Consider the following 12,590-nt stretch of genomic DNA (forward strand, 5'->3'; position numbering starts at 1 on the left):
GGAGGATTGGGGTATAATAGAAAGACAGAGGGGAGGATTGGGGTATAATAGAAGGACAGAGGGGAGGATTGGGGTATAATAGAAGGACAGAGGGGGGGATTGGGGTATAATAGAAGGACAGAGGGAGGATTGGGGTATAATAGAAGGACAGAGGGGAGGATTGGGGTATAATAGAAGGACAGAGGGGAGGATTGGGGTATAATAGAAGGACAGAGGGGGGATTGGGGTATAATAGAAGGACAGAGGGAGGATTGGGGTATAATAGAAGGACAGAGGGAGGATTGGGGTATAATAGAAGGACAGAGGGGGGATTGGGTTATAATAAAGGAGAAGAGGGGGGATTGGGGTATAATAAAGAGGCAGAGGGAGGATTGGGGTATAATAGAAGGACAGAGGGGAGGATTGGGGTATAATAGAAGGACAGAGGGGGGGGGGGTTGGGGTATAATAGAAGGACAGAGGGGAGGATTGGGGTATAATAGGACAAGGGGGGGGATTGGGGTATAATAGAAGGACAGAGGGAGGGATTGGGGTATAATAGAAGGACAGAGGGGGGATTGGGTTATAATAAAGGAGAAGAGGGGGGATTGGGGTATAATAGAAGGACAGAGGGGAGGATTGGGATATAATAGAAGGACAGAGGGGGGATTGGGGTATAATAGAAGGACAGAGGGGGGATTGGGTTATAATAAAGGAGAAGAGGGGGGATTGGGGTATAATAGAAGGACAGAGGGAGGATTGGGATATAATAAAGAGGCAGAGGGAGGATTGGGGTATAATAGAAGGACAGAGGGAGGATTGGGATATAATAAAGAGGCAGAGGGAGGATTGGGGTATAATAGAAGGACAGAGGGAGGATTGGGGTATAATAGAAGGACAGAGGGGGGGATTGGGATATAATAAAGGAGCAGACGGGGGATTGGGGTATAATAGAAGGACAGAGGGAGGACTGGGGTATAATAAAGGGGCAGAGGGGGCAACCATTCATTGGAGATTTTTATTGGACATTCTCCCGTGTATCGGAGTCCATAAACCCCAAACTGAACTGTCTTTAGCTATAAATACCTTTTCTCAGCTCAGGTAAAAAGGAAGGAATTGTCAGAATGTATGTTAATTATGAAGAAAAGAAAGAACAATAATAACTGCAGGATGGTGTTACTGGAAAGCAGCTGCACTGAGCCCAGGAGCTGACAGTCTAGAGAAGTACATGACGTTCCTTGACCTGTCCTGGGGGGCTGAGCACAGAACTGCTTTTTGCTGTATTATATATATATATATATATATATATGATGTGGCTGCAGGCGGAGATCTGGAGATGACCCCTCCCAGATGGGGGTGTGAGCTGGGATTGGCTGGTGCAGTGATGTCACCTGACACTTATAAGCTGAAGCCTCCGCCCCTCCCCTGGCTCAGTAGTGTCGGTGAGCAGTGAAGATGAACAGTCTGTGTACTCTGCAGCAGCTCCAGGCGGAGACCGAGCCGGTGAGAACTTCTTTATTATTATTATTATCCTCCTTATTATAGAGGCTGTAATAATTATTATACATTTATATAGCTCTGACATATACCGCAGCGCTGTACAGCGATCACTGAGCCAGTCACATCAGTCTCTGTACCAGAGGAGCTTACACTCTAATGGTGACATGTAGGCATATGTGGTTGTCAATATTTTTCCTGCGTGTCAATATTGTCACATGCAAGGAAACTTGGGGGGGGGGGGGGGGTGGAGAAGAATATTTTTGCAAAAATTAAAAAAGTAAATAAAAGCGTAAAAATAATATATATAATATAATTTTATTAATAAAAAAAATATATATATAATTTTTTTTTTTTTTAGTTTTTTTTTTTTTTTTAGTAAATATATATATCTATCACACACATAGGTTGGACTTGTGTCTTTTTTTTTTTTTTCAACCTCACCTACTATGTAACTATGTAACAGATGAGAAGAATAATGTATTGAAGGAACTCAGACCACCATATGGAGAATTATGATCATCAATAGGATTTTTTATTTTTTTTTTGTGTTCAAATTTAATGCAACAAACAGCCGGAAATCAAAAAAAAAAAAAATCAAAGAAAAAAAAAAAAAAAAAAGGAAGAATTGTTATAATTCTGATTTACATTTTTTTTTTTTGTCCAATTTTGAAAATTTTTATTTTTTTTTTTGAGATTTTTTTTTTTTCTTTACATTTTTTTTATTTTTGTTGGGCTGTTTGTTGCATAAAATTTTCATGAAATGAAATATGCATTAAATTAAATTTGAATACAAAAAAAAATTCCTATTGATGATGATCATCGTCACTCTTCATATGGTGGTCTGAGTTCCTTCATCACGCTATTCAACACGCTATTCTTCCTTCAACACGCTATTCAACACGCTATTCTTCTTCTCATCTGTCTAAAATATTATTTTTAAAATGTCGTCATCTCTGCGGAATTTTAAGAACCCCCTTTTTTTGATCAGCCAAATAATTACTTTTAATTGCTCCCCTTTTTTTTTTTTTATTCTTTTTTTTGTCCCCGTTTTACTTCTTTGCGGTGTGTTTACGTTGCACTTTAATCTGCGTTGCGTTAGGGGGGCAGCCCATTGGAAACAAACGGCTTCCAGTACACCCTGAGATCAGACGTCGCCCGTGTCTTGTGCACTCCGGTATGTTGTGGTGCAGCAAGGCGGGCGTCTTGTCTCGGTGCGTTGTGGACCAGCAAGGCGGGCATCTTGTCTCGGTGCGTTGTGGTGCAGCAAGGCGGGCGTCTTGTCTCGGTGCGTTGTGGACCAGCAAGGCGGGCATCTTGTCTTGGTGCGTTGTGGTGCAGCAAGGCGGGCGTCTTGTCTCGGTGCGTTGTGGTGCAGCAAGGCGGGCGTCTTGTCTCGGCGCGTTGTGGACCAGCAAGGCGGGCGTCTTGTCTCAGTGCGTTGTGGTGCAGCAAGGCGGGCGTCTTGTCTCGGTGCGTTGTGGACCAGCAAGGCGGGCATCTTGTCTTGGTGCGTTGTGGTGCAGCAAGGCGGGCGTCTTGTCTCGGTGCGTTGTGGTGCAGCAAGGCGGGCGTCTTGTCTCGGTGCGTTGTGGACCAGCAAGGCGGGCGTCTTGTCTCAGTGCGTTGTGGACTAGCAAGGCGGGCGTCTTGTCTCGGCGAGTTGTGGACCAGCAACGCGGGCGTCTTGTCTCAGTGCGTTGTGGACTAGCAAGGCGGGCGTCTTGTCTCAGTGCATTGTGGACTAGCAAGGTGGGCGTCTTGTCTCGGTGCGTTGTGGACCAGCAAGGCGGGCGTCTTGTCTCGGTGCGTTGTGGACCAGCAAGGTGGGCATCTTGTCTCGGTGCGTTGTGGTGCAGCAAGGCGGGCGTCTTGTCTCGGTGCGTTGTGGACCAGCAAGGCGGGCGTCTTGTCTCGGTCCGTTGTGGACCAGCAAGGCGGGCGTCTTGTCTCGGTGCGTTGTGGTGCAGCAAGGCGGGCGTCTTGTCTCGGTCCGTTGTGGACCAGCAAGGCGGGCGTCTTGTCTCGGTGCGTTGTGGTGCAGCAAGGCGGGCGTCTTGTCTCGGTGCGTTGTGGACCAGCAAGGCGGGCGTCTTGTCTCGGTGCGTTGTGGACCAGCAAGGTGGGCGTCTTGTCTCGGCGCGTTGTGGACCAGCAAGGCGGGCGTCTTGTCTTGGTGCGTTGTGGACCAGCAAGGCGGGCGTCTTGTCTCGGCGAGTTGTGGACCAGCAACGCGGGCATCTTGTGTTGGTGCGTTGTGGACCAGCAAGGCGGGCGTCTTGTCTTGGTGCATTGTGGACCAGCAAGGCGGGCGCCTTGTCTGGGTGCGTTGTGGACCAGCAAGGCGGGCGTCTTGTCTCGGTGCGTTGTGGACCAGCAAGGCGGGCGTCTTGTCTGGGTGCGTTGTGGACCAGCAAGGCGGGCGTCTTGTCTCGGTGCGTTGTGGACCAGCAAGGCGGGCGCCTTGTCTCGGTGCGTTGTGGACCAGCAAGGCGGGCGTCTTGTTTCGGTGCGTTGGAGCGCCATTTTTAAAACGTTACCACAAAACGTGTTTAGTATAAATGGCTTCCCTATCGACTGCTACTTTTTTTTTTCTACAAATGATGTATAAAAAGTGAATAGAAATATGAAAAAGTTCAGATTACCAAACAAAAACAGACAAGACGCAGCTGAACCAAAAAAGAAAAAATTCATCTCTTTTGGGAAAGCTTCGAACTCTGAAGAAGAGGTGCAAACTCCATGCAGATGGTGTCCCTGGTGGGAAATGAACAAAGGACCCCGGTTCTGCAAGGCAAGTGGGCCAAACCACACAGCCAGGGACATTGCAGATTGATTGCTAGGAGTCAGCGCTCCGCACTCTGCCTGGGGGGGAGGGGGGCATTCTGGGAAGTTATGAATCGCCTTGGAATGGAAGCGGGAGTCTCTGATTGGTTGACAGTCACAATGATTATATTTACCAGAACATACTTGTGGTCTCAGGCAGGTTTATACAAATATGATTCTTTATTATACAGGATTTATATAGTGCCAACAGTGTGAGCAGCGCTGTACAATACAAGGGGAGGAAACGCATAACATTCCAGTCTGATAAAGGAGAGCCCAGAGCAGGAGTATAGTATAGAGTATAATATTACGATCCAGTATAGAGTATAATATTACGATCCAGTATAGAGTATAATATTACGATCCAGTATAGAGTATAATATTACGATCCAGTATAGAGTATAATATTACGATCCAGTATAGAGTATAATATTACGATCCAGTATAGAGAATAATAATCCAGTATAGAGAATAATATTACGATCCAGTATAGAGAATAATATTACGATCCAGTATAGAGAATAATAATCCAGTATAGAGAATAATATTACGATCCAGTATAGAGAATAATAATCCAGTATAGAGAATAATAATCCAGTATAGAGAATAATATTACGATCCAGTATAGAGAATAATAATCCAGTATAGAGAATAATAATCCAGTATAGAGAATAATATTACGATGCAGTATAGAGAATAATAATCCAGTATAGAGAATAATATTACGATGCAGTATAGAGAATAATAATCCAGTATAGAGAATAATATTACGATCCAGTATAGAGAATAATAATCCAGTATAGAGAATAATATTACGATCCAGTATAGAGAATAATATTACGATCCAGTATAGAGAATAATAATCCAGTATAGAGAATAATAATCCAGTATAGAGAATAATATTACGATGCAGTATAGAGAATAATAATCCAGTATAGAGAATAATATTACGATGCAGTATAGAGAATAATAATCCAGTATAGAGAATCATATTACGATGCAGTATAGAGAATAATAATCCAGTATAGAGAATAATATTACGATCCAGTATAGAGAATAATAATCCAGTATAGAGAATAATATTACGATGTAGTATAGAGAATAATAATCCAGTATAGAGAATAATATTACGATCCAGTATAGAGAATAATAATCCAGCATAGAGAATCATATTACGATGCAGTATAGAGAATAATAATCCAGTATAGAGAATAATATTACGATCCAGTATAGAGAATAATAATCCAGTATAGAGAATAATATTACGATGTAGTATAGAGAATAATAATCCAGTATAGAGAATAATATTACGATCCAGTATAGAGAATAATAATCCAGTATAGAGAATAATATTACGATCCAGTATAGAGAATAATAATCCAGTATAGAGAATAATAATCCAGTATAGAGAATAATATTATGATGCAGTATAGAGAATAATAATCCAGTATAGAGAATAATATTACGATGCAGTATAGAGAATAATATTATTATGCAGTATAGAGAATAATATTATGATCCAGTATAGAGAATAATAATCCAGTATAGAGAATAATATTACGATGCAGTATAGAGAATAATAATATTATGCAGTATAGAGAATAATAATCCAGTATAGAGAATAATAATCCAGTATAGAGAATAATAATATTATGCAGTATAGAGAATAATAATCCAGCATAGAGAATAATATTACGATGCAGTATAGAGAATAATAAACCAGTATAGAGAATAATATTACGATGCAGTATAGAGAATAATAATCCAGCATAGAGAATAATAATATTATGCAGTATAGAGAATAATAATCCAGTATAGAGAATAATATTACGATGCAGTATAGAGAATAATAATCCAGTATAGAGAATAATATTACGATGCAGTATAGAGAATAATATGATCCAGTATAGAGAATAATAATCCAGTATAGAGAATAATATTACGATGCAGTATAGAGAATAATAATATTATGCAGTATAGAGAATAATATTACGATGCAGTATAGAGAATAATAATCCAGTATAGAGAATAATATTACGATCCAGTATAGAGAATAATAATCCAGTATAGAGAATATTACGATGCAGTATAGAGAATAATAATATTATGCAGTATAGAGAATAATATTATGATCCAGTATAGAGAATAATAATCCAGTATAGAGAATAAAATTACGATGCAGTATAGAGAATAATAATCCAGTATAGAGAATAATAATCCAGTATAATGGTAAATTGTTATTCCTGCGCTGCTCCTAGTAAAAAGCTATCTATATGAATAGCTGCATACACCGATATGGACCAAACCGTGTCCAATAGAGAAAGTTTTATAGGGAAAATTGATGTTGCGCTATTCTTACTCTATTATAAGAGAGGGGCTATTACACCTTCTCTTCTAGCAAATTAAGTGACTCTAGAAAGATATACAGGGCAAATACAATATTTGGTGTGCATATTGCATATAATCCAGTATAGAGAATAATAATCCAGTATAGAGAATATTACGATCCAGTATATAGTATAATATTACAATCCAATATAGAGTTTAATACGATCCAGTATAGAGAATAATATTACAATACAGTATAAAGAATAATATTACGATCCAGTATAGAGAATAATATTACGATCCAGTATATACAATAATACCATCAAGTATAGAGAATATTGATACAATAAAATATAAAAATGATAACCATATATGATAATAATAATATAGTAAAGGCCTTACAATCAAATCTATAAAATATAGATACAATTGGATATTGACAATATTTTTGTAATATAGAGAATACAATTATTATCCAGTATATACAATATCGTTCCAATCAAGTATAGACTGTATTGATACAATTGAGTACAGCGAATATTCTTACACTCCTCCAGTATATAAAACGTAGTCAGGTTTGGTTCCCACCTACAGGTGCAGCCAGGCTATTTATATAAATAATAATAATATATAATATAGTAATATTGAGTGTATAAAATGTGGATACAATTGAATATGGACAATATTTTTTTCAATGGAATATAGAGAATAGTTATTATTTAGTATAATACAAGATTGTTAAATTCAGATATAGAGATTATTGTTACAATTAAAATCTAAAAATAATAAATATATCTATATACATGTTTATTATTATTAATAATAGTAATAATCCACAACATAATCTAGTAATAGCCTTACAATCGAATCTCTAAAATATAGATAACTGAATATGGACAATATTTTTACAATAGAATACAGTGATTATCAAGTGTGTGTGTGTGTGTGTGTGTGTGTGTGTGTGTATATATATATATATATATATATATATATATATATATATATAATCTCATTTATATCATTATTGTAGTGTGTATATATATACTACAATATTGTTACAATCAGTTATAGAGGTTATTGTTACAATGCAGTATACACAATAATAATACAATTGCTTATATAGAGAATATTGTTACAATTAAATAATAATATATGAATATAATAAAAAATAATCTCAATAATGGATATATATAATATAGTAATAGCCTTACAATTGAGTCCATAAAATATAGATACAATTGAATATAGAGATTACAGTGCTTATCGAGTATATACAATATCGCTACAATCAGGTATAGAGATTATTGATACAATCGTGTATATACAACAATAATATAATTGAGTATAGAGAACATCGATTACAATAAAACATGTATAAATAATAATAATAATATATCATATATAATATAGTATTGGCCTTACAAATGAGTCTATAAAATATAGATACAATTGTAAATGGACAATATTTTTACAATGCAATATAGAGAATACAATAATAATACAATCGAGTATATACAATAATAATACAATCGAGTATATACAATAATAATACAATCGGGTACAGAGAATACTGATAGAATGGAATACAGAGAATAACGCTACAAAGATGCATTCCTATCATCTTCCCAGCTGAGGTTTTATCTGACGTTGCTGATGCATCCCATGTCACCTGTCATCTCCGTATTGTCTTGTGTTATGGTGGCACCTCTCATCGTTGTGTTTGTTGTACTGTCTGCTAATGAGGTGTTCTGATTTTTTGGTATTTATATGTTCAATATGAGAACATCTTCACAGTTTAGATACGAATGGGTTGATATCCCTTGATTATTATATTGATTTTATTTTTTATTGATGATTAGCCTTTTATTTATGACATTTAGATTTGCATTTAGAGCCCTGATGAAGGGGGGTAGAGTGTTTGGCCTCTGAAACACGTTGGCTGTTGTGTTTGGTCATTTTATAAAACAATGAAATTGTTTTAAAGGCGTTGATGGTCGGTTTGGGGTGTATGTGTGTACGAGGTTTCAAGGACTTTTCATGGCTTCCTCAGAAAGGGAACCTTGTCCCCTCGGAGCAGTCATTTCATGGAACGTTGATGGTGTTGACGGCCCAGCTCCTCTCTGATAACGGTCTGCTCCTGAGATTTATGTACAAGGTCTCGGGGACTTTTCATGGTGTCCTTGGAGGGGGAGGCTTATCCCCCTCAAAGCGCTCATCTCACCCAACGTTTCTGGTGTTTTGGTGTGGTGATGGCCCAGCTCCTCTAATATCTGTCTGCCCTGAGGTGTGTGTACAAGGCCTGAGGGACTTTTCAAGGTCTCCTTGGAATGGGAGCCTTGTCCCATCACAGCCATCATCTCACCCGTTTCTGGTGTTTTGGTATGGTGATGGCCCAGCTCCTCTAATATCTCTCTGCTCTGAGGTGTGTGTACAAGGTCTGAGGGACTTTTCATGGTCTCCTTGGAATGGAAGCCTTGTCCCATCACAGCTGTCATCTCACCAACGTTTCTGGTGTTTTGGTGTGGTGATGGCTCTGAGGTGTGTGTGTGTACAAGGCCTGAGGGACTTTTCATGGTCTCCTTGGAATGGGAGTCTTGTCCCATCACGGCTATCATCTCACCCAACGTTTTTGGTGTTTTGGTGTGGTGATGGCCCAGCTCCTCTAATATCTGTCTGCCCTGAGGTGTGTGTACAAGGCCTGAGGGACTTTTCAAGGTCTCCTTGGAATGGGAGCCTTGTCCCATCACAGCCATCATCTCACCCGTTTCTGGTGTTTTGGTATGGTGATGGCCCAGCTCCTCTAATATCTCTCTGCTCTGAGGTGTGTGTACAAGGTCTGAGGGACTTTTCATGGTCTCCTTGGAATGGAAGCCTTGTCCCATCACAGCTGTCATCTCACCAACGTTTCTGGTGTTTTGGTGTGGTGATGGCTCTGAGGTGTGTGTGTGTACAAGGCCTGAGGGACTTTTCATGGTCTCCTTGGAATGGGAGCCTTGTCCCATCACGGCTATCATCTCGCCCAACGTTTCTGGTGTTTTGGTATGGTGAGGGCCCAGCTCCTCCAATATCTCCCTGCTCTGAGGTGTGTGTGTGTGTGTACAAGGCCTGAGGGACTTTTCAAGGTCTCCTTGGAATGGGAGTCTTGTCCCATCACAGCTATCATCTCACCCAACGTTTCTGGTGTTTTGGTATGGTGATGGCCCAGCTCCTCCAATATCTCCCTGCTCTAAAGGTGTGTGTACAAGGCCTGAGGGACTTTTCAAGGTCTCCTTGGAGTGGGAGCCATGTCCCATCACAGCTATCATCTCGCCCAACGTTTCTGGTGTTTTGGTATAGTGAGGGCCCAGCTCCTCCAATATCTCCCTGCTCTGAGGTGTGTGTGTGTGTACAAGGCCTGAGGGACTTTTCATGGTCTCCTTGGAATGGGAGCCTTGTCCCATCACGGCTATCATCTCGCCCAACGTTTTTGGTGTGGTGATGGCCCAGCTCCTCTGATATCTCTCTGCTCTGAGGTTTTAGTGACTTTTCCATGGTATCCTCAGAAAAGGGGAGCCTCGTCCCCTCACTCAGAGTACTCATCTCACTCAGCATGTCTGGTGGTTTGTTCTGGTGACGGCCCAGCTCCTCGCTGCTCTGAGGTTTGTACACATAGTCTGAATTACTTTTCACGGTATCCTCAGAAGGGAACCCTCGTCCCATCATGGCACTTCTCTCACCCAAGGTTTCTGGTGTGTTTTTTTTTTTTTTTTTTTGTTTTTTGCGGTGATGGCCCAGCTCCCCTCTGCTCTGAGGTGTGGTAATGTTCTCTCCTCTATAATTACAATAATCTTTGTCTTTCTGCAGAACAGGCAATTATTCTCAGGCTCTGCCTGCCCAAACAAAAGCCTGGGATCACATTTCGCCCAGGAATGTCTGGATTCCTGTGGGAATGGGTTAACCCCTGACCTGCCAAGGCCCTGTCCTCCAGCACTGGCCAGAATGCAGGTCTCCACTCAGGATTAGTTTTCGTTTACTGAGCATTCTTCATTCTCCTTCCGGATGAGGCGGAAGGATCCTTGTCAATAAATGTGCTGTCATAGCAAACTCCCAAGGTCAGGGAGACATTACACAACACCTGAGAAGGGTAGATGTATACAAGACATGCGTTAGCCACTTACGGTGTTTTATCAGCCACCACATTGTGTTGGGAAAGAATTATTAGAGCCGAAATGTAATCTGTTAATATTTTGCCTTCCCTGGTACTCCTGTAGCTCTCTGCTACAGCGTTCTGTTTTTCCACTGCAGGTTACTCAGCACAGAGCTTTGTTTTTCCACTGCAGGTTACTCAGCACAGGGCTTTGCTTTTCCTCTGCAGCTTACTCAGCACAGAGTTCTGCTTTTCCACTGCAGGTCACTCAGAAATGGTGATATGAACAGAAAAACAAGCAATCTCCATTTAGTTTCACTCTGTTCTGCGTTCCGGCCTCACCGCTGTCATCATCGGGCTACTGTCACTGCTCCTGTTGTACCGTCTATCTCATAAAATCTGTGTCATCTTTAGCTGGGAGTTTTTATTTATGGCAATAAACTGACTCAAAGTAACACCGAATCCCTTTAAAGTCGTGGATGCGTAATTTCGTAATCCAAAAAAGCCCATAAAGTGAGTAGCATTCGGCTCAAAGTCCATGGACATCGGACTATCACAGCTATATGAATTTACTGGACATCTCATTCCAGAACCATGCCCAAACAATGGTGGCATACACCCTCATTGCTATTGATATGGAGTTGACCCCACCTTCATTCCCATGCCTGTTCACATTGAGTTGCCCCCTCTATAACATCCTACACTCATCTGGGACGGCTTTCCACAAGATTTCAGAGGGTGTCTGTGGGTATTTGCCCCATTTGTGAGGTCTGGTACTGATGCTCGATGAGAAGACCTGGCTCACAATCGGCATTCCAATTTATCTTAGAGGCGTTCAGTAGGGTTGAGGTCAGGGCTCTGTACAGGACACTGGAGTTCTTCCACACCAAACTGGTCAGACCATGTTTTTATGGAGCTGGATTTGTACAAATGTAGTACCAGTCCTGGGCTCCATTGGGTCTGCAGGGCGGGCCAAGACCTGGACAGCCTCATTGACCCCTATGGAGGTTAGCTTGGCCCATCCATAGCAGACAGCTGTGCCTGCTAGTATCACACCTCCACCAAACAGATGCTGCTCTGAGATGTTCTGCAACCAATAGGGGGAAGGAACATGCACAAGAGCATGCTGCCCTCAATAGGGAAAATGGCTACCTCCAAGTGCAACCGTCTGAGTGGGAGCCTCCCCCAAAGCTTCCCGGCATCGGTCAACAAGATGCTCCTTAACTTTGACTGCCTGGCAATGGTGATCATGGTGCTCTTCAAATGTGATGAATCCCTGGCCTTGGTGAACACAGTGCTCATCAACTGCTATAAAACCCTGGCCTTGGTGAGTATGGTGCTCTTCAACTGTGGTGAGACTCCGGCCTTGGTGAGCATGGTGCTCTTCAACTGTGGTGATACCCCGGCCTTGGTGAGCATGGTGCTCTTCAACTATGGTGATACCCCGGCCTTGTTGAGCATGGTGCTCTTCAACTGTGGTGATACCCCGGCCTTGGAGAGCATGGTGCTCTTCAACTGTGGTGATACCCCGGCCTTGGTGAGCATGGTGCTCTTCAACTGTGGTGATACCCCGGCCTTGGTGAGCATGGTGCTCTTCAACTGTGGTGATACCCCGGCCTTGGTGAGCATGGTGCTCTTCAACTGTGGTGATACCCCGGCCTTGGTGAGCATGGTGCTCTTCAACTGTGGTGATACCCCGGCCTTGGTGAGCATGGTGCTCTTCAACTGTGGTGATACCCCGGCCTTGGTGAGCATGGTGCTCTTCAACTGTGGTGATACCCCGGCCTTGGTGAGCATGGTGCTCTTCAACTGTGGTGATACCCCGGCCTTGGTGAGCA

The 12,590-nt window shown here is 41.6% G+C and overlaps 1 protein-coding gene across 2 annotated transcripts in view; it reads left to right on the forward strand.

The window, feature by feature from the left end:
- Positions 1 to 12,590, forward strand: part of TUFT1 (tuftelin 1) — a 47,771-nt gene that overhangs the window by 20,031 nt on the left and 15,150 nt on the right. The window contains exon 1 of one of the 2 annotated variants that reach the window (XM_077463890.1): positions 1,328 to 1,481. The exons of the other annotated variant lie outside the window; for it this stretch is intronic. Within the exon in view, the coding sequence (XP_077320016.1) occupies positions 1,434 to 1,481 (48 nt within the window). The 5' untranslated portion in view covers positions 1,328 to 1,433. Of the gene's footprint in view, positions 1 to 1,327; positions 1,482 to 12,590 lie in introns of those variants that run through there. 2 annotated transcript variants of the gene reach the window in all.

The sequence above is a fragment of the Lithobates pipiens genome, unplaced genomic scaffold (assembly GCF_037356315.1).
Source record: "Lithobates pipiens isolate NorthernLeopardFrog02 unplaced genomic scaffold, aLitPip1_a1.2 Scaffold_30, whole genome shotgun sequence".
Taxonomy (NCBI): Eukaryota; Metazoa; Chordata; class Amphibia; order Anura; family Ranidae; genus Lithobates; species Lithobates pipiens.